Consider the following 23669-nt stretch of genomic DNA (forward strand, 5'->3'; position numbering starts at 1 on the left):
ACATGCACTTTTGGTAAGCAATTATTCGAAAGTCAACTTTACTTCAAAACAAAATAAATATCAGTTTACACCTTGAAACCAGCTTTCGACACACATGGTAAAATTCTGCAGTGTATTTAAAGACTTTGGCGGCAGATATATGCAACGTTCTGCGTGAGTTCTACAACAAAACGTGATTTTCTGCAGAATATGTACATTTCTGCAGCAAGTGGGCATTTCTGCTAAATATCGCAGCAGGAACTGTATTATCTATAATTAATCATATCAACGTAAGCTGATAATCTGTTATTTATAACACAACTCATTACATGGTTCATCAAACATGAGAGGATTATGTTGTGACAGCACCACAGGTAGCCTTGCTCCAAGGCTGTACTGAAAGAAAAGTCCATGAATGTGAAGTAATTGTATCCTCCTCAAATGGACAAGTCTAGATATGTGGAGTACATAGGACTCCAGTCTCTTATAGGGACGACTTGTTCTTATGATTTATAATATCTAGAAATTATGATTTATACTAATAATTATTGCCTTCGAGTCTTGTGCAAGTCTACACCACAGGGTCAACCCTGAGTAATCCCCGTCCAGGGGGGACAGTCAGGGCCCATTATGTCAGGACAGGAGGACCAGTGTTTATGTGGTCTATACAATAGTGTATTTATCATGTTTATCAGTTGGGATCTGAGGTGTTAAACGATGTAATTGTCAGCTTCTTGCAGCCTCAGCCGGTCTGGCTATCATCGGTGGAGGGGATTACGGGGATTATACCATGACAGGACGGGATTAATCTCACATGGAATCGATACACTGATTATGTACAGAATTGTTATGATTATCACAACTGAAATCTGTCTGGCCCTTTATCATGTTTATCATGTTTATTGTTGGAGAATTGTCAACTCAGGTGCTTGTGTTACGTACAGTTGTATGGGGAATAGTGTTGAGGTTTGGAGGATTGTGGGGTTACAAAATGATCACAATATCATTCAGAACTGCATTTTCTTCAGATTATTATTTTTGCGTTGATTATGACAAATAAAGAATACCAGTAACAAATACTTTTTGTTGTATTATGAATCAAGGAATTATTTTTTTAGATTCAAACACATGATTTTTATCATGAAGTTTTCAGACTTATGCAACAAGTAGAACTTGTCAAGTCTTTGAAAGGCATTGAGAAGTGATACACATAAGGAAGAGAATTTTTGGATGTCAACTTCTTTATGATGAGGAACACGTTTCAGAGAGTTTATACTTACTCCTTCATCAGATGGAGTAACTTTACCCTGAAATGTTGTGTTCCTCATCATAACGAAGTTGACATCCATAATGTCTCTTCCTTAGAACTTATCCATTAACAAGTTGATGTGGTAGTTTGGCTCAATGCTTTTTTCCAATACTGCCAACCAAAACCCTGCTGTATCATGTGATAGTCATGTGACAGTGGGGGGCCCTTTTAGGGTGGGATGTTTACATGGGAAGTCCATGTTCTGCTGCCTCTATGTTCTGTAGACATGATCATCTGTGACACCTGAACGTGTGGAAAGATGTTATTTTCTTTAGCTTGTTTACTTGAGATGAATGTATAAGTGATTACATCTTGGATTGCTGAAGAAAATCTGTAAGCCAGCATGATCCTGCAATTTCAATCAAGATAATTTAAGGAAATTCAAGTGAATGGGTCTGTGATATGAATATCTGGTTTCACTTGCTCTGCAGTGAGTGAGTCATGTAGCTGGGTGTGTTGGACGTTACATCGCCCTGCTGTGGCGTCTTCACTGGTTACAGATGAGCTGTTATCTTGTCTGTGGTTGCCCAGCATGGCAGATAGTGTTGGGAGAAAGGGAAGGGAAGTGAAACCATTACATGGTCGTGTTATCACAGCCACCCCCCCCCCCCCCCCCCCCCCTGCTGCAGGGCCATGGCAGTTCAGTCCCACACACACCCCTCCCCCTCCCCTTCCCCCTCCCCCTCCCACTAACATTAACCCCCTAGAAGACTGAAATTTTGCTTGCCCTAGGGGTACCTTTACCATTTTGACATTAACTGACTCAGGCTCTTGCCAATTTGCATCCCTTCCTATTATCTACATTTCTCCCCCACCCATCACACCACCACCTCCCCTACTCCCCCACCCCCTGCAGACAAGATAGCCAGCCTCATGTTGGACCAGACAGGTCTGGAGGCAGTGAGAGGATGATCCCTCCACACCTGATGACCCAGTACCAGTGGGGAACCATGCATCAAGTTTCATCTTCAGATATCATTACTAGTGTCTTATTTATGTGTACTTATCATATCATTTTATATACTATATTTTTATACATCCATATTATTTTAAGTCTTTGAAAAAATATGAAGTGGAATTAAAAATATCTTAGCATGTTGAGACTGTATTGATAAGATAATGATGAGTTTTCTTCAAATCAACATGATCAAGAAGTGTGGTTCATATTTTATCATAAGTTTGTGATTCTTGAAGTGTTTGATATCAAATGTGTAGCTCCACAGAGATAAAAGCTCAATGCAGCATCTTGGAAAGGGAGACTGCACAGATGTTTAGAAGCCTTGGGTGCGCTTCAAATATGAACACTGAAACTAAGGAAAGACACTATTTGTATAGCCAATACTAATCAGTCAATCAATCAATCAATCAATCAAACTCAAAAAGTTATGTCGATGTTGTAAATATGAACTGTATTCGTCAGGGTCAGAGAAACAAAGTTTACAGTGAATTCTAGACTAACATCTACTCTCTGAAATGAACATATTGTACAGAAAAAAACCAGTTGTTAAATTACCCTAATACAAATATAACAAAAAGGAGCCCAGAGACTCTGCAGTGCCAAACTTTTTGGACTTGCATGGGCTGTATTTGACAAATGTTTGATATATTTGTCTCAGGGTCTGTAAGACAGACTAAGTGAATTCATGCAGTGTCATTCCATTGCCGCCCAATGTGTTATTTTGGGTTCATGAGTTAGCCATAAACTTATGAAGGGAGATAACTTTATCTCACTCTGTTCTTGTTGTTTCAGTGCCAACCCGGACCTGCTGCCGGAGATCACATTCGGCAATCACCTGGAGTATCAGGATGGATCCATTCCAAGTAGGTCGTCAGGGCGGGTATGGAGTGTTGGTGGGCGATGGGTATTTGTGTGGACAATGGGGAGTTGTTTGGGTGTTGGGGAGTTGTTAGGGCGATGGGCAGTTGATGACCGATGGGCAGTTGATGACCGATGGGGAGTTGATGACTGATGGTGAGTTGTGGACGATTGGCACTTGATGACTGATGGGGGAGTTGATGACCGATGGGGAGTTGATGACAGATGTGGAGTTGATGACAGATGTGGATTTGATGGTGACCGATGGGGAGTTGATGACCGATGGGGAGTTGATGGTGACTGATGGAGAGTTGATGACTGATGGGAAGTTGATGGTGACCGATGGGGAGTTGATGACTGATTGGAAGTGGATGAACGATGGGGAGTTGATGACCTATGGGGAATTGATGACTGATTGGAAGTGGATGAACAATGGGGAGTTGATGACCGATGGGGAGTTGATGGTGACCAATGGGGAATTGATGACTGATGGGGAATTGATGACTGATGGGGAGTTGATGGTGACCGATGGGGAATTGATGGTGACCGATGGGGAGTTGATGACCAAAGGGGAGTTGATGGTGACCGATGGGGAGTTGATGGTGACCGATGGGGAGTTGATGGTGACCGATGGGGAATTGATGACTGATTGAAAGTGGATTAACGATGGGGAGTTGATGGTGACCGATGGGGAGTTGATGGTGACCGATGGGGAGTTGATGGTGACCGATGTGGAATTGTGGACGATGGGGAATTGATGACTGATTGGAAGTGGATGAACGATGGGGAGTTGATGACCTATGGGGAATTGATGACTGATTGGAAGTGGATGAACAATGGGGAGTTGATGGTGACAGATGGGGAATTGATGGTGACCGATGGGGAGTCGATGACCGATGGGGAGTTGATGGTGACCGATGGGGAGTTGATGACTGATTGGAAGTGGATGAACGATGGGGAGTTGATGACCGATGGGGAGTTAATGGTGACCGATGGGGAATTGATGATTGATGGGGAGTTGATGGTGACCGATGAGGAGTTGATGGTGACCGATGGGGAATTGTGGACGATGGTGAATTGATGACTGATTGGAAGTGGATGAACGATGGGGATTTGATGACCTATGGGGAATTGATGACTGATTGGAAGTGGATGAACAATGGGGAGTTGATGATCGATGGGGAGTTGATGGTGACCGATGGGGAATTGTGGACGATGGGGAGTTGATGACCAATGGGTAATTGTGGATGATGGGGAATTGTGGACGATCGGGAGTTGTGGACGATAGGTATTTGTGTTGAAAAAGGGGAGATGTGTGGGTGATGGGTGTTTGTGTGGCTGATGGGTATTTTTGTAGACAATGATGAGTTGGGTGGACGCTGGGGAGTCGTGTAGATGCTGGGAAGTTGGTTGGGCGATGGGAAATTGGGTGTGCGATGGGTATGGTATTTGTGGGGGGGATGGGTATTTGTGTGGGTGATGAGATGTGTGGGTGATGGGTATTTGTGTGGACAATGGTGAGTTGGGTGGGCGATGGAGCATTTGATGGGTGATGGGGCGTTGGATGATATGCATCTGAAAATATTTGCTACAAATTTCTTTTGTTTGTTGCAGTGGTGACGAAACAGAGCAATGGGCGGATGTCTCCGATCCGAGCTCGCACCATGAAGGAATATGACCAGGTAAGGCAGACAACAAGGGCATGGTCGTCATAGAAACCATGAGTCCTTGTAGTGTCAATGTTACAATTCCCAGGCAGCCATGTATTTTGATTTGGGAAGATTCCATCATTGCACCATCTGTCTGAAACCTGGGTGTTTCTCCTTGTCTCTGGATAGTGTGTAGAACAATATCCCTGGGATGTTGTATGTAGACTAAGCACTGTTAATCATGTTGCTTGCCAGCACCTGATCTTGAGCTGCAACACTGCATCAAGATAATAGCTTCTGAGGTTACCACAACGGAAGTCTTGTGTTTTGTGGGAAGAGTTACCCCCCCTTTGCCCAGGTTGTATCCAGTGCCCGCCTGCAATCTCTGCTGTAGGAGCAGGTGCATCAGGTCGACCTTGGTGCAGCAGGAGAGATAGGAGCTTCATGTCCAATGTTGGAATATGTTACGTGTTTCAAGCATGAATGTAAGTCTGTGTTAAAATATGTGACCAGATATTGGTTATGGCAGTTTCAAATGAGGTAGACAGGTCTTGTAGTCATACAGCATTGTTTGACTACAGAATGGAATGTGTCTGTGTTTGACTACAGAATGGTATGTGTCTGTGTTTGACTACAGAATGGTATGTGTCTGTGTTTGACTACAGAATGGTATGTGTCTGTGTTTGACTACAGAATGGCATGTGTCTGTGTTTGACTATAGATGGAATGTGCTGTGTTTGACTACAGAATGGAATGTGTCTGTGTTTGACTACAAAATGGTATGTGTCTGTGTTTGACTACAAAATGGAATGTGTCTGTGTTTGACTACAGAATGGTATGTGTCTGTTTGACTACAGAATGGTATGTATCTGTTTGGCAGTTTCAAAAGAGGTAGACAGGTCTTGTAGTCATACAGCATTGTTTGACTACAGAATGGAATGTGTCTGTGTTTGACTACAGAATGGTATGTGTCTGTGTTTGACTACAGAATGGTATGTGTCTGTGTTTGACTATAGATGGAATGTGCTGTGTTTGACTACAGAATGGTATGTATCTGTTTGACTACAAAGTGGTATGTGTCTGTTTGACTACAAAGTGGCATGTGTCTGTGTTTGACTACAGGATGGCATGTGTCTTTTTGACTACAGAATCTTATGTATCTCTTTGACTACAGAATGGAATGTGTCTATGTTTCACAACAGGATATGTCTGTGTTTGACTACAAATGGTATGTATCGGTGTTTCAGCAAATTGCAGAGCTGAAGAAAGAGAACTTCAGTCTGAAGCTGCGAATCTACTTCTTGGAGGAACGGATGCAGCAGAAGTTTGGGGATGGGGAGGATGTCTTCAAAACAGTAAGTAGAATGTTGAACATTGACATGTCCTGGTGCAGACAGTAAGTAGAATGTTAAACATTGACATGTCCTGGTGCAGACAGTAAGTAGAATGTTGAACATTGACATGTCCTGGTGCAGACAGTAAGTAGAATGTTGAACATTGACATGTCCTGGTGCAGACAGTAAGTAGAATGTTGAACATTGACATGTCCTGGTGCAGACAGTAAGTAGAATGTTGAACATTGACATGTCCTGGTGCAGACAGTAAGTAGAATGTTGAACATTGACATGTCCTGGTGCAGACAGTAAGTAGAATGTTGAACATTGACATGTCCTGGTGCAGATAGTAAGTAGAATGTTGAACATTGACATGTCCTGGTGCAGACAGTAAGTAGAATGTTGAACATTGACATGTCCTGATACAGACAGTAAGTAGAACACTGACATGTCCTGGTGCAGACAGTAAGTAGAACACTGACATGTCCTGGTGCAGACAGTAAGTAGAACACTGACATGTCCTGGTGCAGAGAGTAAGTAGAACACTGACATGTCCTGGTGCAGAGAGTAAGTAGAACACTGACATGTCCTGGTGCAGAGAGTAAGTAGAACACTGACATGTCTTGTGAAGACAGTAAGTAGTAGACTGACATGTCCTGGTGCAGACAGTAAGTAGAACACTGACATGTCCTGGTGCAGACAGTAAGTAGAATGTTGAACATTGACATGTCCTGGTGCAGAGAGTAAGTAGAACACTGACATGTCTTGTGAAGACAGTAACTAGTAGACTGACATGTCCTGGTGCAGACAGTAAGTAGAACACTGACATGTCCTGGTGCAGACAGTAAGTAGAATGTTGAACATTGACATGTCCTGGTGCAGAGAGTAAGTAGAACACTGACATGTCTTGTGAAGACAGTAAGTAGTAGACTGACATGTCCTGGTGCAGACAGTAAGTAGAACACTGACATGTCCTGGTGCAGACAGTAAGTAGAATGTTGAACATTGACATGTCCTGGTGCAGACAGTAAGTAGAACATTGACATGTCCTGGTGCAGACAGTAAGTAGAACATTGACATGTCCTGGTGCAGACAGTAAGTAGCACAATGACATGTCCTGGTGCAGACAGTAAGTAGAACATTGACATGTCCTGGTGCAGACAGTAAGTAGAACATTGACATGTCCTGGTGCAGACGGTAAGTAGAACACTGACATGTCTTGTGAAGACAGTAAGTAGTAGACTGACATGTCCTGGTGCAGACAGTAAGTAGTAGACTGACGTGTCTTCTGAAGCCACCAAGTAGTAGACTGACATGTCTTGTGAAGTCACTAAGTAGTAGACTGACATGTCGTCTGAAGACAGTAAGTAGAACATTGACATGTCTTGAGCAGCCTGTCATAACTTGCAGGGCATCTGTCACCCGGGGAACTGGCATGATTATGTTGATACAGTGAAACCTGCCACTGCTGCCGCTGGTACCCTCATTCTGAGCTATTGTGTTAGGATATACAAGAATGCAGCTCTCTAACCATGGTTTGCTCATCTGGGCACTGTCACATTATTTCCATTTCCCTCCAACAACCACTGTGAGAAAGTCGACATGGCAGTGAAGTATTCAGATGCGTTGTTCTCCCAGTCTAGTAAGTTTAGTCTTCAGTTGGTGGAAATATTGAATTCTTTGTACATGAATTTCTTGTTTCCTTGTTGCTTACTGGTCGGGGATGAAATGAGAGAGGTAACGTATCATGGATGTTGTCCGTCAGATATGTGAAATGAAGCAACGAAATGGACCGGGTGGTCAGGCTCGCTGACTTGGTTGATACATGTCATCTAATTCCAACTGTGTAGATCGATGCTCATGATGTCAATCACTGGATTGTCTGATCCAGACTCAATTGTTTACAGACCACCGTCTTATAGCTGGAATATTGCTGACTTAAAGAACAAACAAACAAACCATGGCGTTACACAGCGAAGTCAATGATGATTACTATGTGTATGATAAGTGCTGTGTATATCTGTTGAACAGTTTCAATGTGTTGTGCTGTGTTGTGTAGATGTTGTACTGTTTAAATGTCTTGTACTTTGTCAAGTGTATTTATGGGTTTCTTTGTGGTACAGTGTGGCTGTACAGTCAAACCATGCTTTTCCGGAAACTTGTTATTTTTCAAATATTGTCCAGATAAAAGAATCCCTTGTCAACTGACTAGATTTGCTTCCTCTACCCAAATTCTAAAGAGGCACAAAAAGTTTGTTTGTTTCAAAGTGTCAACAGCGATAATCTGATCGTGCATGTGGTTGATGTATATAACTGTGAGTTTGTGCTGGTCGCTGTCCAGGAAGTGGGACACAATAGTGTGTGTTTGGCACTGTTGGTAATTGAAGTTCCCTTTCTGGATAGACTGTCTTTGTGGTAGAGCATCCACCCAGAAATCTGCAGTGTCATAACAAAAGACGTTAAATGATGGTACTTGTTGTTACCCTGCCATGCACTCGTCATTAAGGGCTGAAACAAGGACTAGTCAGGATACGGAAACCAAATTTTACAATAAATAAAGCATTTTATTTGTTTCATGTAAATTTCGTCGGTAAGTGATGTTTCCAGATATCTTGATCCGGATAAGCGTAGTTCCACTGTATTGGTTAAATTGTTGTATGTGGGTGTATGTTGTCATGTTATACTGTGTCATTGCAGAATATTGAGCTGAAGGTCCAGGTGGAGAGTCTAAAGAAGGAGCTGATGGACAAACAGGAGCTGCTGAAGAAGGCCAGGTGGGTGTGGAAAACTGTCGGGGGGAGGGACAGGTAGGTGGGGAGAACTGTCGGAGTAGGGACAGGTGGGTGGGGAGAACTGTCGGAGTAGGGACAGGTAGGTGGGGAGAACTGTTGAAGGGAGAGACAGGTAGGTGGGGAGAACTGTTGGAGGGAGAGACATGTGGGTGGGGAGAACTGACGGAGGGAGAGACAGGTGGGTGGGGAGAACTGACGGAGGGAGAGACATGTGGGTGGGGAGAACTGACGGAGAGAGAGACAGGTGGGTGGGGAGAACTGACGGAGGGAGAGACAGGTGGGTGGGGAGAACTGACGGAGGGAGAGACATGTGGGTGGGGAGAACTGACGGAGAGAGAGACAGGTGGGTGGGGAGAACTGACGGAGGGAGAGACAGGTGGGTGGGGAGAACTGTTGGAGGGAGAGACAGGTGGGTGGGGAGAACTGACGGAGGGAGAGACATGTGGGTGGGGAGAACTGTTGGAGGGAGAGACATGTGGGTGGGGAGAACTGTTGGAGGGAGTGACATGTGGGTGGGGAGAACTGTTGGAGGGAGGGACATGTGGGTGGGGAGAACTGACGGAGGGAGAGACATGTGGGTGGGGAGAACTGTTGGAGAGAGAGACAGGTGGGTGGGGAGAACTGACGGAGGGAGAGACAAGTGGGTGGGGAGAACTGTTGGAGGGAGAGACATGTGGGTGGGGAGAACTGTTGGAGGGAGGGACATGTGGGTGGGGAGAACTGTTGGAGGGAGGGACATGTGGATGGGGAGAACTGTTGGAGGGAGAGACAGGTGGGTTTGGGAGAACTGTTGGAGGGAGGGACAGGTGGATGGGGAGAACTGTCGGAGGGAGGGACATGTGGGTGGGGAGAACTGTTGGAGGGAGGGACAGGTGGGTGGGGAGATTTGTCGGAGGGATGGGCAGGGTGGTGATGGTGGCAGGTAGATGAGTCAGATGGTGGGCGGGGAGATGGGGAATGGTGTTATGCTGGGGAAGAGATGCAACTGTGATGCATTGCCAAGACACAAAGTCAGCGATCTAACTCACTCAGCCATTGAGGCTAGATCATGGGAGCCTTACTTAGGGAGTGTGCGTTTATATGGAAGTCAACCCCAACATGTACTTTACTATGAAAGTGTTATCCCAGATATAACATTTGTTGTCATACCAGTTTGTGTCCTCTCTGTGCAGCACGGCCATGGAGAGTCTCACCAGCAACCATGAGACAGAGCTGAACCACATCCGCAGTCAGATGCAGCAGGACAGGAACAGGGTAGGTCACTCACACAAGCACCTGCTGCAGCACAGCATTGTACAAACCCACCATCACCAGGGTCTAACATGCAGAGTTGCCTCCATTTGATCCTCTCCTCATGAGGTTGAATCAGTGACAATGATCCTTCATCTGTCAGGACTATGTCTGTCCCTGTCCAGCCTGCTTAGATCATGCTGTGTCAGTTTCTGTGATTTTCATTGTGACTTTAATCACGATTTTTTTCTGGAATTCTATTGGGGAAGTAAGCCAGGAGATGGTATCACTAACAATTTGCAAAAGAGGATCCTGTTTTGTTGTTGTGTAGTTTGATTTTCTTTTTGTTGAGACAAAATATTTTTATTTATCACCTGACAAAGACAAATGAGCTTATCTCACTGACTTGTTTGCCTGGCGTCAGTCGTCTGTCGTTAAAATCTTATCCTAAAAAATTACTGGACCCATGAAGAAGAAACTTGTTTCCGGCATTTGGTATAATTTTAGTCTGTTGTGCTAAACAAATACGTTCCATTATTCAGAACTTAATCTTAGATCTTAAACTTGGTTTTTGACCATGCACCTAAATTCATTCAAGTGCATTTATTTGCACTGTGGAAACATAGGACCCATTTTTTCAAGATGTAATAATAAGATTTTCAATATGGCCAGCACAGCAACCATATTTAATATCCTATTTGGTTTCATTTTTAAACAAAATGTGGTATTTGTTTATTTAATGGTGAGACTTAACACATACGTTCCATTTTTGGCAATAAAGTTTAATTTTATTGCTTAGTTGACATTACTGTTGGTGATATTGTAGGAGTCAATGCCGCTGATTGGGGAGTTGCGAGAGACGCAGCAGAAGATGGGGATGATGGAGCATGAGCTGGAGCTGCGCATGGAGGCCCTCAACACAGCACACGAGGCCGCCCACAAACACTCCATGGAAATACAGGTCAGTGTGGCTGCCCACAAACACTCCCTGGAAATACAGGCCAGTGAGGCCGCCCACAAACACTCCATGGAAATACAGGTCAGTGAGGCCGCCCACAAACACTCCCTGGAAATACAGGTCAGTGAGGCCGCCCACAAACACTCCCTGGAAATACAGGTCAGTGAGGCTGCCCACAAACACTCCATGGAAATACAGGTCAGTGAGGCCGCCCACAAACTGTAAGACAACAGGTCAGTGAGGCCGCCCACAAACACTCCCTGGAAATACAGGCCAGTGGGGCCGCCCACAAACACTCCCTGGAAATATAGCCTAGTGAGGCCGCCCACAAACACTCCCTGGAAATACAGGCCAGTGAGGCCGCCCACAATCTGTAAGACAGCAGGTCAGTGAGGCCGCCCACAAACTGTAAGACAGCAGGTCAGTGAGGCCGCCCACAAACTGTAAGACAACAGGTCAGTGAGGCCGCCCACAAACACTCCCTGGAAATACAGGCCAGTGAGGCCGCCCACAAACACTCCCTGGAAATACAGGTCAGTGAGGCCGCCCACAATCTGTAAGACAACAGGTCAGTGAGGCTGCCCACAAACTGTAAGACAGCAGGTCAGTGAGGCCGCCCACAATCTGTAAGACAACAGGTCAGTGAGGCCGCCCACAAACACTCCCTGGAAATACAGGCCAGTGAGGCCGCCCACAAACACTCCCTGGAAATACAGGCCAGTGGGGCCGCCCACAAACACTCCCTGGAAATATAGGCCAGTGTGGCCGCCCACAAACTGTAAGACAACAGGTCAATGAAGCCGCCCACAAACACTCCCTGGAAATACAGGTCAGTGAGGCCGCCCACAAACACTCCCTGGAAATACAGGCCAATGAGGCCACCCACAAACACTCCCTGGAAATACAGGTCAGTGAGGCCGCCCACAAACACTCCCTGGAAATACAGGTCAGTGAGGCCGCCCACAAACTGTAAGACAACTGGCCAGTGAGGCCGCCCACAAACACCCCCTGGAAATACAGGTCAGTGAGGCTGCCCACAAACACTCCCTGGAAATACAGGTCAGTGAGGCCGCCCACAAACTGTAAGACAACAGGCCAGTGAGGCCACCCACAAACACTCCCTGGAAATACAGGTCAGTGAGGCCGCCCACAAACACTCCCTGGAAATACAGGCCAATGAGGCCACCCACAAACACTCCCTGGAAATACAGGTCAGTGAGGCCGCCCACAAACACCCCCTGGAAATACAGGTCAGTGAGGCCGCCCACAAACTGTAAGACAACAGGCCAGTGAGGCCACCCACAAACACTCCCTGGAAATACAGGTCAGTGAGGCCGCCCACAAACACTCCCTGGAAATACAGGCCAATGAGGCCACCCACAAACACTCCCTGGAAATACAGGTCAGTGAGGCCGCCCACAAACACACCCTGGAAATACAGGTCAGTGAGGCCGCCCACAAACTGTAAGACAACATGTCAGTGAGGCCGCCCACAAACACTCCCTGGAAATACAGGTCAGTGAGGCCGCCCACAAACTGTAAGACAACAGGCCAGTGAGGCCGCCCACAAACACCCCCTGGAAATACAGGTCAGTGAGGCCGCCCACAAACACCCCCTGGAAATACAGGTCAGTGAGACCGCCCACAAACTGTAAGACAACAGGTCAGTGAAGCCGCCCACAAACACCCCCTGGAAATACAGGTCAGTGAGGCTGCCCACTAGCTGTAAGACAACAGGTCAATCAGTCAGCAATGTCATTGATATATTTCTGTAGTGAGGTGCTGCTGTTGTTGGTGTTGAAATGTGTTAAAGCCTGAATTTATTGTAATTCTTTTTGCAGAAACTCAAAGAGATGGCAGCCGCCAAAGAAAAGTAAGTGTTGTTAAGATAGTCAATGTTCCCATTTTTGTCTTAGATTTGAGAAATTGCCTCAAATAACATTTCTGTATAAAGAAAAGTATTATTGTTTGTTGTGCAAATTTAAAATAGTAGTAAAACCTCCTTTGTGATGTTTGTTTGAATTTAGTTTATTATCCTAACTAACTAAAAATTATTTCAATTTTGAAGAAACAGGAGAAAGTGAGTCATTGTTATGATGGTGATCAAGTGTGTGCTTCTGCTACAGAGACATCGGGGAGCTGTCAGGGAGGCTGGAGGCGGAGGCTGACCGAGCATGTCAGCTGGACACCAGGCTGGTGGAGGCGGATGGAGAGAGGCAGGAGCTGCAGGGCAGACTGGACCACCTGCAGAAGGAGCTGGACCGACGCGACCGGGACATGCTGGTGAGTTGATGGGCTGGGCATGATGGTGAGTAGATGGGCGGGGCATGATGATGAGTAGATGGGCTGGGCATGATGGTGAGTAGATGGGCTGGGCAGACATGCTGGTGAGTAGATGGGCTGGGCATGTTGGTGAGTAGATGGGCTGGGCAGACATGCTGGTGAGTAGATTTGCGAGACAGAGATTCTAGTGAGAAGGTGGGCAGGGCAGACACATGAGAGTTTGGTAATGTGGGGAGGGCAGACATGTACGCTGGGCAGGACAGGGCTTGTTCTCAGGGCAGACAAAGCTGAGTAGATTGATGGGGAAGACACATGTAAGTTGATAAAGACTGTAGACACGTTATTTGATGTATCGGATAGACACATGTTAGGAGATGGGCGGGGCATGTGGGGGGTCAGACACATATGAAGAGATGGGCGGGGTATGTTGGTGGGTCAGACATGTGAGGAGATGGGCGGGGCATGTGGGGGGTCAGACACATGTGAGGAGATGGGCGGGGCATGTTGGTGGGTCAGACATGTGAGGAGATGGATGGGGCATGTTGGTGGGTCAGACACATGTGAGATGGGTGGGGCAGACACATGTGAGATGGGCGGGGCATGTGGGGGGTCAGACACATATGAAGAGATGGGCGGGGCATGTGGGTGGGTCAGACACATGTGAGATGGGTGGGGCAGATACATATGAGGAGATGGGCAGGGCAGATTTGTGGGTCAGACATAAGAGTAGATACATTAGGCAGGACTGGTGGTTGGTCAAAAGTAGGGAAATGCACGACAGTGAAGGTCAGTCAGTAATAGGCAGAGGTAGTGACATGGGTGACTTGCCCAGCATGCAGGCATCTACTGCATGGCCTGACTCCCCGGCTCCACGTGAATGTACTTCAGCATGTGGACTGCGTTTAACACACCTGTTGATTGCAGGTAGGCTCTCTGTCTCCTAAATGTTGGGTCGAATTCATATCATCTTTTATGTCTTCTAACCAGTCTGCATGTATTGATGTTGTAGTGACAGCTTCACAGCAGATTCTGTACTGGGTAGAAACCAGAGACACGGAGATAGGGGCTGGTGCCTGAGTGTAGAACAGAAAGTAGTTATCTTGCAGGGTAACTTTTCTTAGGAGGGGGTTAGATTCTACCATCCGCTGCTGTGAAGCCTGTCTCTGTGTTGTGACTGGGCGGGTGTGTGAGTGGTAGAGATTCTACCATCCGCTGCCTTGATGCGTGTCTCTGTGTTGTGACTGGGCGGGTGGGGGAGTGGTAGAGATTCTACCATCCGCTGCTGTGAAGCATGTCTCTGTGTTGTGACTGGGCGGGTGTGGGAGTGGTAGAGATTCTACCATCCGCTGCTGTGAAGCATGTCTCTGTGTTGTGACTGGGCGGGTGTGGGAGTGGTAGAGATTCTACCATCCGCTGCTGTGAAGCATGTCTCTGTGTTGTGACTGGGCGGGTGTGGGAGTGGTAGAGATTCTACCATCCGCTGCTGTGAAGCATGTCTCTGTGTTGTGACTGGGCGGGTGTGGGAGGGGGTGAGATTCTACCATCCGCTGCTGTGAAGCCTGTCTCTGTGTTGTGACTGGGCGGGTGTGGGAGGGGGTGAGATTCTACCATCCGCTGCTGTGAAGCCTGTCTCTGTGTTGTGACTGGGCGGGTGTGGGAGGGGTAGAGATTCTACCATCCGCTGCTGTGAAGCCTGTCTCTGTGTTGTGACTGGGCGGGTGTGGGAGGGGGTGAGATTCTACCATCCGCTGCTGTGAAGCCTGTCTCTGTGTTGTGACTGGGCGGGTGTGGGAGGGGTAGAGATTCTACCATCCGCTGCCTTGATGCATGTCTCTGTGTTGTGACTGGGCGGGTGTGGGAGGGGGTGAGATTCTACCATCCGCTGCTGTGAAGCATGTCTCTGTGTTGTGACTGTGCCTGTTTTCTTGCATGCAGCAACTGTCTAGCGCCCTGAAGGAAGCCCGCACTGTGGACACGGACTCCTTCCTGGCTCACAACCACCTCCAGGTTGGTCAACCCTCCCAGGATCCTCTGTAGCTTAGATCAGTCCCCTCGAGTCAACACGTTGGCCTTGTGCAACAAAATCACCACTTACAACTAGGGATGAAACGATACACCAAGGTCACAATACGATATGTATCACGATATATAGATCACAATACGATATATCGCGATATGCATATTTACGTCCAATCACGTGGAAACTTCTTGCCTAGAAATATTTCAGAGCAGGTTCAAAAGGTAAAGCTAGCTGTAGAAACATGTTCGTAGCAGCTCTTTTTAGTAGTGAACTTAAACCCTAATTACAACACATTTCCTGATATTTGACTTACAAAAATGGCGGGTATCATTTTACAAGTAGCAAGTAATTTCTTTTAGGGAGTGGATTGTCTTGTATCAATACAGAAAAAAACGTATCGTGTATCATATCTTCACATACTAAACTGACGATGCACCGGTGCACCGATGTATTGTTTCACCCCTACTGACCCCTCCCATTGGGTGAGATTAGATAATAAAGATGGATACTTTTAATACAGACCAGCGGCTATCCTTTGTAAGGTAACTGTAATCTCTGTGTGTAGAATACTTCCCCGCCATCTTGTGTGATGTATCTTGGTGCAGTAGCTATGTCTCTGGGACTGCCAGAGGTCCTGATGTGCTGGCCCTGTCTACGCTGAATGTCACATGTACCACTGTTGCATGCTCTCCTTCATCTCGTCAATGCTCCTTGTTTCTTTCTTCAGGAATGTGAAAGTAGATTTTCATGTCTTCTTACTTGAGAATGATTTCCAAGACAGGCTTGGTGTTTTCTGTTGCCTGACACAATGTTGAGTCCATTGCTCAGTGATGAATGATTACATGAAGGAACATATATGTGTTGTTTGGTTCCTTGGACTGACAGTGCTGTGTTGCAGGACGTGGTGGACGACCAACAGGAGAATCTGGGCAAGCTCCAGGAAAGGCTTAACAACCTGCAGAGTCAGCTCCAGGACAAGGACAACACCATAGGGGTAGGTTGCCACAGGGGTAGGTTGCCACAGGGGTAGGTCGCCACAGGGGTAGGTTGCCACAGGGGTAGGTCACCACAGGTAGGTTGCCTTAGGGGTAGGTCACCACAGGGGTATGTCGCCTTAGGGGTAGGTCACCACAGGGGTAGGTCACCACGGGTAGGCGCCTTGGGAGTAGGTCGCCACAGGGGTAGGTCGCCACGGGTAAGTCGACACGGGTAGGATGCTATAGGGGTAGGTCATCTCCTTGAATCAGCCATCTGTTTGGGGAGTAAGACCTTGCAGAACCATGAATCATCTGTTTGGTGAGTAAGATCTAGCCAGAACTGTGAATCCGTCATCTTTTTGGGGAGTAAGACCTTGCAGAACCATGAATCATCTGTTTGGGAAGGAAGCCCTAGCCAGAGCTGTGTATCCATCTTTTTGGGGGGAGTAAGACCTTGCAGAACCATGAATCATCTGTTGTGGGAGTAAGATCTAGCCAGAACTGTGAATCAGTCATCTTTTGGGGGAGTAAAACTTGTGACATGATCGTGTTCCTGATAAGATCCCTGGATACTAACAGCACAGTTTATTTTCAGAAACTTGAAGATGCCTTGAGGGACAAAGATGAGAAAAATAAGGTGAGGTATTTTATCAACTTTAGCAGGAAGAAGCCGATGATGTACTACTGAAAAGAAATACGGGAACTGAAATGATATTGAAGGTGTAATGACCAGTCTGTGATATTGACTTCGGGCGTGTAGATCAATATTTAGGGTATCCACCATGTTGGGCAGGACATGCACAACACCGGGCATACTGTAGATTAACTTGTGTACGGTTGCCCTTGGTATTGCCTGACATTCTCTTGAGCCATGCTGGTGGGTGCTGTGTTTCTGGCATGCACTCTCTGCCTACTTATTGGGAATAAGTCCCGGCACTTAGCAGGCCAGTCCAATGTCTGCATGCCTTCTCGTCATAGGTAATCGGTGACGACCTGGGTACGATGTGGTCTGGCATTGTCATCTTGCAGTTCAAAATTTCTGCCCAAATTCTAGCAACATCAACAGGATGCAAATTTTTGTCATTATCACTGGCCAGTCTAATGTCCTTTCACAATAACCTAATTAGTTAGCCTGTCATGTGTGATACCACTCCACACCAAGATGCTACCGACCCCATACCAATCATGGTCAAGAATCGTTGCCTTGGTATACCGTTCACCGCTACGTCTCCAATATTTCTGCCACCTGTGAATTGGAGGCAAGACCTTGATTCTTCTGTTAGCAGGGTGTAATGCCATTGGCGTACAGCCTGTCCGTGGGGTTATCTAGCCCACCCCTATCTTTGCCACCTAAAGTCAGCTGTTAGGGTCGCACCCTTCTCAGGACACCACTTTCAGACGGGCTACATAGATCTGGTTTTCAACAGTAGATGTTGAAATTTGTCATCCTCAGCGTTAGAAATTGGCACTAGTCCTGTAGTCCTGGCCAAACTGCCCAATAGTTAAGGTAGCAGTAGAAATTTGCCATTTTTAAGGGTTTTACTATATGTTATCATCATAAGGACTAATGGACTAAGACAGTTAATTTCTATCGCTGCATCCTGTTACTGTACGGAATATCGGGCTGACTGGGGTAGACTTTATAGAGACAGTATCATTGCTATCAACCATTGGATAGTCTATGTGACATGATATGTAACTGATACCTCTCCCTCCATCAGGACCTGGAGAACCAAATCCGCCCGCTGGAACAAGACATCAGCCGTCTGGAGGAAAACAGTCTGAAGCGGGACAAGACCATACAGGGACTGGTGGTCGCTCTGCATGACAAGAACAAGGAGGTGAGGGGGGTGGGGTGCAGCTGTGTGTGGGGTCGATGGTTGCTCTGCATGACAAGAACAAGGAGGTGAGGGGGCTGGGGGTGCAGCTGTGGGGTGGGGTGCAGCTGTGTGTGGGGTCGATGGTTGCTCTGCATGACAAGAACAAGGAGGTTAGGGGGCTGGGGGTGCAGCTGTGGGGTGGGGTGCAACTGTGTTTGGGGTGAGTTCGATGGTTGCTCTGCATGACAAGAACAAGAAGGTGAGGGGGGGTGGGGTGCAGCTGTGTGTGGGGGTGGGGTCGATGGTCGCTCTGCATGACAAGAACAAGGAGGTGAAGGGGGGTGGGGTGCAGATGTGTGTTTGGGGTGGGGTTGATGGTTGCTCTGCATGACAAGAACAAGGAGGTGAAGGGGGGTGTGGGGTGCAGCTGTGTGTGGGGTCGGGGTTGATGGTCGCTCTGCATGACAAGAACAAGGAGGTAAGGGGGGGTGGGGTACAGCTGTGTGTGGGGTCGGGGTTGATGGTTGCTCTGCATGACAAGAACAAGGAGGTGAAGGGGGGTGGGGTGCAGCTGTGTGTGGGGGTGGGGTCGATGGCTGCTCTGCATGACAAGAACAAGGATGTGAGGGGGCTGTGGGTGCAGCTGTGGGGTGGTGTGCAGCTCTGTGTGGGGTCGGGGTCGATGGTCGCTCTGCATGACAAGAACAAGGACGTGAAGGGGGGTGGGGTGCAGCTGTGTGTGGGGGTGGGGTCGATGGTCGCTCTGCATGACAAGAACAAGGAGGTGAAGGGGGGTGCAGCTGTGTTTGGGGTGGGGTTGATGGTTGCTCTGCATGACAAGAACAAGGAGGTGAGGGGGGGTGGGGTGCAGCTGTGTGTGGGGTCGGGGTTGATGGTTGCTCTGCATGACAAGAACAAGGAGGTAAGGGGAGGTCGGGTGCAGCTGTGTGTGGGGTGGGGTTGATGGTTGCTCTGCATGACAAGAACAAGGAGGTGAGGGGGGGTGGGGTGCAGCTGTGTGTGGGGTAGGGGTTGATGGTTGCTCTGCATGACAAGAACAAGGAGGTGAGGGGCGTTGGGGTGCAGCTTTGTTTGGGGTGAGGTTGATGGTTGCTCTGCATGACAAGAACAAGGACTTGAGAGGGGTGGGGTGCAGCTGTGTAGGGGGGTGGGGTTGATGGTCGCTCTGCATGACAAGAACAAGCAGGTGGGGGGGTAGGTTGTTCTCATGACAAGAGGCGAGGGGGTGGTAGGAATGTAGGGGAAGCAGGACCCTGGAGGAGCACCTGCTGAGGTGTACACCTGTATGTTGTGTGTTCCATCCTTGTTCTGTGTTGTAGTCCAGCACCCTGGAGGAGCACCTGCTGAGGTGTACACCTGTATGTTGTGTGTTCCATCCTTGTCCTTTGTTGTAGTCCGGCACCCTGGAGGAGCACCTGCTGAGGTGTACACCTGTATGTTGTGTGTTCCATCCTTGTCCTTTGTTGTAGTCCGGCACCCTGGAGGAGCACCTGCTGAGGTGTACACCTGTATGTTGTGTGTTCCATCCTTGTCCTGTGTTGTAGTCTGGCACCCTGGAGGAGCACCTGCTGAGGTGTTTACATGTATGTTGTGTGTTCCATTCTTGTCCTGTGTTGTAGTCCAGCACCCTGGAGGAGCACCTGCTGAGGTGTACACCTGTATGTTGTGTGTTCCATCCTTGTCCTTTGTTGTAGTCCGGCACCCTGGAGGAGCACCTGCTGAGGTGTACACCTGTATGTTGTGTGTTCCATCCTTGTCCTGTGTTGTAGTCCGGCACCCTGGAGGAGCACCTGCTGAGGTGTACACCTGTATGTTGTGTGTTCCATCCTTGTCCTGTGTTGTAGTCCGGCACCCTGGAGGAGCACCTGCTGAGGTGTACACCTGTATGTTGTGTGTTCCATCCTTGTCCTGTGTTGTAGTCCGGCACCCTGGAGGAGCACCTGCTGAGGTGTTTACATGTATGTTGTGTGTTCCATCCTTGTCCTGTGTTGTAGTCCGGCACCCTGGAGGAGCACCTGCTGAGGTGTACACCTGTATGTTGTGTGTTCCATCCTTGTCCTGTGTTGTAGTCCGGCACCCTGGAGGAGCACCTGCTGAGATCGGAGGAGGACATGAAGAAACTCCGAGCCGACTTGCATGAAGCCAGGATGGCCAGACACCAGGTAAGGGAGGTAACTCCTGTGTGACTACACCAACACACAATCACATCATAGTAAATTCATTATATTTGTTTACTTGTTGACGAAGACAGTTAACTCCTACATACTTAGTTTGCAGTGATGGACTGTTTTAATAGTGTTTGATGCATGGCTTAGTATTGTAATTATTTATTGGATTCATATTTTGTTGTGTAGATGTTTGATTTTGGATAATTATTATTTTTTCATTCATTATCAAGCATGGTTAAATATATTATGTTTTAACATAAATAAAGTTGACAGCATGTAACAGTATTTCATATTTATTTCATTTTTATTTCATAGCATATCACTGAAGCAATGAAGTTCTGACCATTGTGAGCATGATGAGCAGTATTTTGAAACTGTGACCATCCTTTTATCATTAAAAAACATCTGATCCAAATGAACCCAATCCAATTAAAAGATTTCCATGGCACACAAGATAAGAGTTATTAGAGATAATAGCATCCATTTAATGTTCCCCAAACCCTAAAATGTTTGGTCAGAGTTGTCTCCCCTTTCTGTAGTAGCCATGTAGGTTACACAACAAAATGTTTTCCTACAGACTTTTATAGTAACGTTATACTTTTTTATAAAAATAACTAACAATCAACAGCCATCACATATACACACGTGTGCACAGTCAGACCTTAAAGCTGCAATAAAATCAAAAAAGATTGACTAGGTTAGCCAGCTCCTTTTCCAAGTACAGGAGCCAAGCACACCACACCCAGTTCCACACCAAACGGCACTTGCTTGAAAATATCTGGTCACATTCAGCATAAGTCGTCTTGTTAAAAAAAAACTGCTCTAAATATAGAAAACATCCTCTGTTTTAATTACTGGATCAATGTACATTTAAGAAACATAAAAATCATCCACAAAATCATCCAATCACAGCTGCCAGATGATTCAGTCTGCACTGAATTCTCTATAGTGTTGTCTCCCCTTCCTGTAATAGGACCATGCTCCTCACAGCAATAGCCCCTTCACGGAGCTCTCTACACTATCGTGTAACTTTTCAACGATCATGTAATTGGTATAGTAAGAATGTAAGGGAGAAGTTGGGTGATTTCCCATTCGTCTGCAAACTTTAACCAATCTGATCAAGCAAACAAAAAGATAAATTCATCAGAGAAATCTGGTCAGTTGTAAACCTTTTCAAAATTTGCTATGATGGCATTCCCAAAGACATAAGCAGAATTTATAAACGTTACTATATCTAGGGTTAGAGGGCAAATTTCAAGATTCTTGTAATGGCAGCACCAACCATGACGGCAGCAATGTTACCGAAAGTGTAACGAAGGTGTCACGATCTGGGAAGGAGCTGGGTAGAACTTCCAATGTTCCCCAGACCTCAGTTACATGGCCAGTGTTGTCTCCCCTTCCTGTCATAGCCATATGGTCAGTACTACATTGTGTGTGCGTGATGTATATATCGCTGTTTGTTGTGTTGACTAACTTTGGTTGTGTTGACTTGTGTTGAGTGTTTGTGTGTCATCAATAACCAGGCCGAGGAGACGTTTCACTCAGACATCGACAGCGCTGATGCCAAAATAGCCCGGCTTGAGCAGAATCTACGAGAAAATGAACTCCAGCTTGAGGTATAACTTGTTGCAGGAGACTAGTCTCTATAGCAAGTGGGTAGTAGAGAGTGTATATTATACTGAGAATGAAGAGGGGAGAATAGAGAATATTTCAAACTAAGATAGAATAAGGTGGGTAGTTTGGAGTGTATATCCTTCTAAGATAGAATGAAGTGGGCAGTATAGAGTGTATATCATACTAAGATAGAATGAAGTGGGCAGTATATAGTGTATATCATACTAAGATAGAATGAAGTGGGCAGTATAGAGTGTATATCCTTCTAAGATAGAATGAAGTGGGCAGTATAGAGTGTATATCATACTAAGATAGAATGAAGTGGGCAGTATAGAGTATATCATACTAAGATAGAATGAAGTGGGCAGTATAGGGTGTATATCCTTCTAAGATAGAATGAAGTGGGCAGTAAAGAGTGTATATCCTTCTAAGATAGAATGAAGTGGGCAGTATAGAGTGTATATCATACTAAGATAGAATGAAGTGGGCCGTATAGAGTGTATATCATACTAAGATAGAATGAAGTGGGCAGTATAGAGTGTATATCATACTAAGATAGAATGAAGTGGGCAGTATAGAGTGTATATCCTTCTAAGATAGAATGAAGTGGGCAGTATAGAGTGTATATCCTTCTAAGATAGAATGAAGTGGGCAGTATAGAGTGTATGTATATCATACTAAGATAGAATGAAGTGGGCAGTATAGAGTATATATCATACTAAGATAGTACAGATCAAATGCTATGGAAGGGAGTGTGAGGCATATGTTTTCTGAGTTGTGCAGAAGATGGGGATGCTTTGATATGTATACCGCATCATGTTGGTCATACACTTCATCACATAGAACGGGGCGGTCGGGTAGCCTAGTGGTTAAAGCGTTCGCTCGTCATGCCGAAGACCCGGGTTCGATTCCCGACATGGGTACAATGTGTGAAGCCCATTTCTGGTGTCCCCTGCCGTGATATTGCTGGAATATTGCTAAAAGCGGTGTAAAACCATATTCACTCACTCAGTGGATCCAGTGGTCCATGACGTATCCTTGTACAGGGCGACGTAATGGACCGGGGGGGTCAGACTGAATCAAGTGGTCCATGGCAACCTGTCCTTGTGCAGGGCGGAGTAATGGACCGGGGGGTCAGGCTGGATGCAGTGGTCACCACCAACCTGTCCTTGTGCAGGGCGACGAAATAGACCGGGGGGTCAGACTCAGTAACTTGGTTGATTGCATGACATTGTTCCCTAACAGTGCGGATCATTGCTCGTGTTGTCAGTCGCTGGTTTGTCTGGTCCAGACTCAATTATGTAAATATCTCCGGAATATATACTTTGGAAACAAACAAGTACCCTCGCAAGGTATTCCTGACTGTTGTAAGTCAGTCTCCCGTCGCTCGTCACGCCGAAGACCCGGGTTCAATTCCCGACATGGGTACAATGTGTGAAGCCCATTTCTGGTGTCCCCCGTCGTGATATTGCTGGAGTATTGCTAAAAATGGCGTAAAACCAAACTCACTCACTCACTTAGTCTCCCGGAGACTGCTACCAGCTGTGGTTGAACTGCCAGTGTTGTTGCTTGTAGAATCTGATGCGAGCTCTGGGCAAGAAGGACGGTGAGCTGGGCAACTTCAAGGACTTGTTGGGGAAGGCGGAGAATGCTCTCAGACAGAGTGAGAAGGCCCTGGAGGTGAGGTTTCCTTCTGTCC

General features: G+C 46.7%; 1 protein-coding gene across 1 annotated transcript in view; it reads left to right on the forward strand.

The window, feature by feature from the left end:
* Positions 1 to 23669, forward strand: part of LOC139459933 (myomegalin-like) — a 103898-nt gene that overhangs the window by 33512 nt on the left and 46717 nt on the right. The window contains exons 2-16 of the mRNA XM_071241669.1: positions 3039 to 3109; positions 4719 to 4786; positions 6001 to 6108; positions 8785 to 8861; positions 10052 to 10133; positions 10936 to 11070; positions 12909 to 12940; positions 13194 to 13350; positions 15286 to 15357; positions 16269 to 16364; positions 16943 to 16984; positions 18069 to 18188; positions 20258 to 20350; positions 21880 to 21972; positions 23546 to 23650. Coding sequence (XP_071097770.1) covers positions 3039 to 3109; positions 4719 to 4786; positions 6001 to 6108; positions 8785 to 8861; positions 10052 to 10133; positions 10936 to 11070; positions 12909 to 12940; positions 13194 to 13350; positions 15286 to 15357; positions 16269 to 16364; positions 16943 to 16984; positions 18069 to 18188; positions 20258 to 20350; positions 21880 to 21972; positions 23546 to 23650 — 1351 coding nt within the window. The remainder of the gene's footprint in view (positions 1 to 3038; positions 3110 to 4718; positions 4787 to 6000; positions 6109 to 8784; positions 8862 to 10051; positions 10134 to 10935; positions 11071 to 12908; positions 12941 to 13193; positions 13351 to 15285; positions 15358 to 16268; positions 16365 to 16942; positions 16985 to 18068; positions 18189 to 20257; positions 20351 to 21879; positions 21973 to 23545; positions 23651 to 23669) is intronic.

Source organism: Haliotis cracherodii, unplaced genomic scaffold (assembly GCF_022045235.1).
Source record: "Haliotis cracherodii isolate W230 unplaced genomic scaffold, xgHalCrac1.p SCAF_13, whole genome shotgun sequence".
NCBI classification, from domain to species: domain Eukaryota; kingdom Metazoa; phylum Mollusca; class Gastropoda; order Lepetellida; family Haliotidae; genus Haliotis; species Haliotis cracherodii.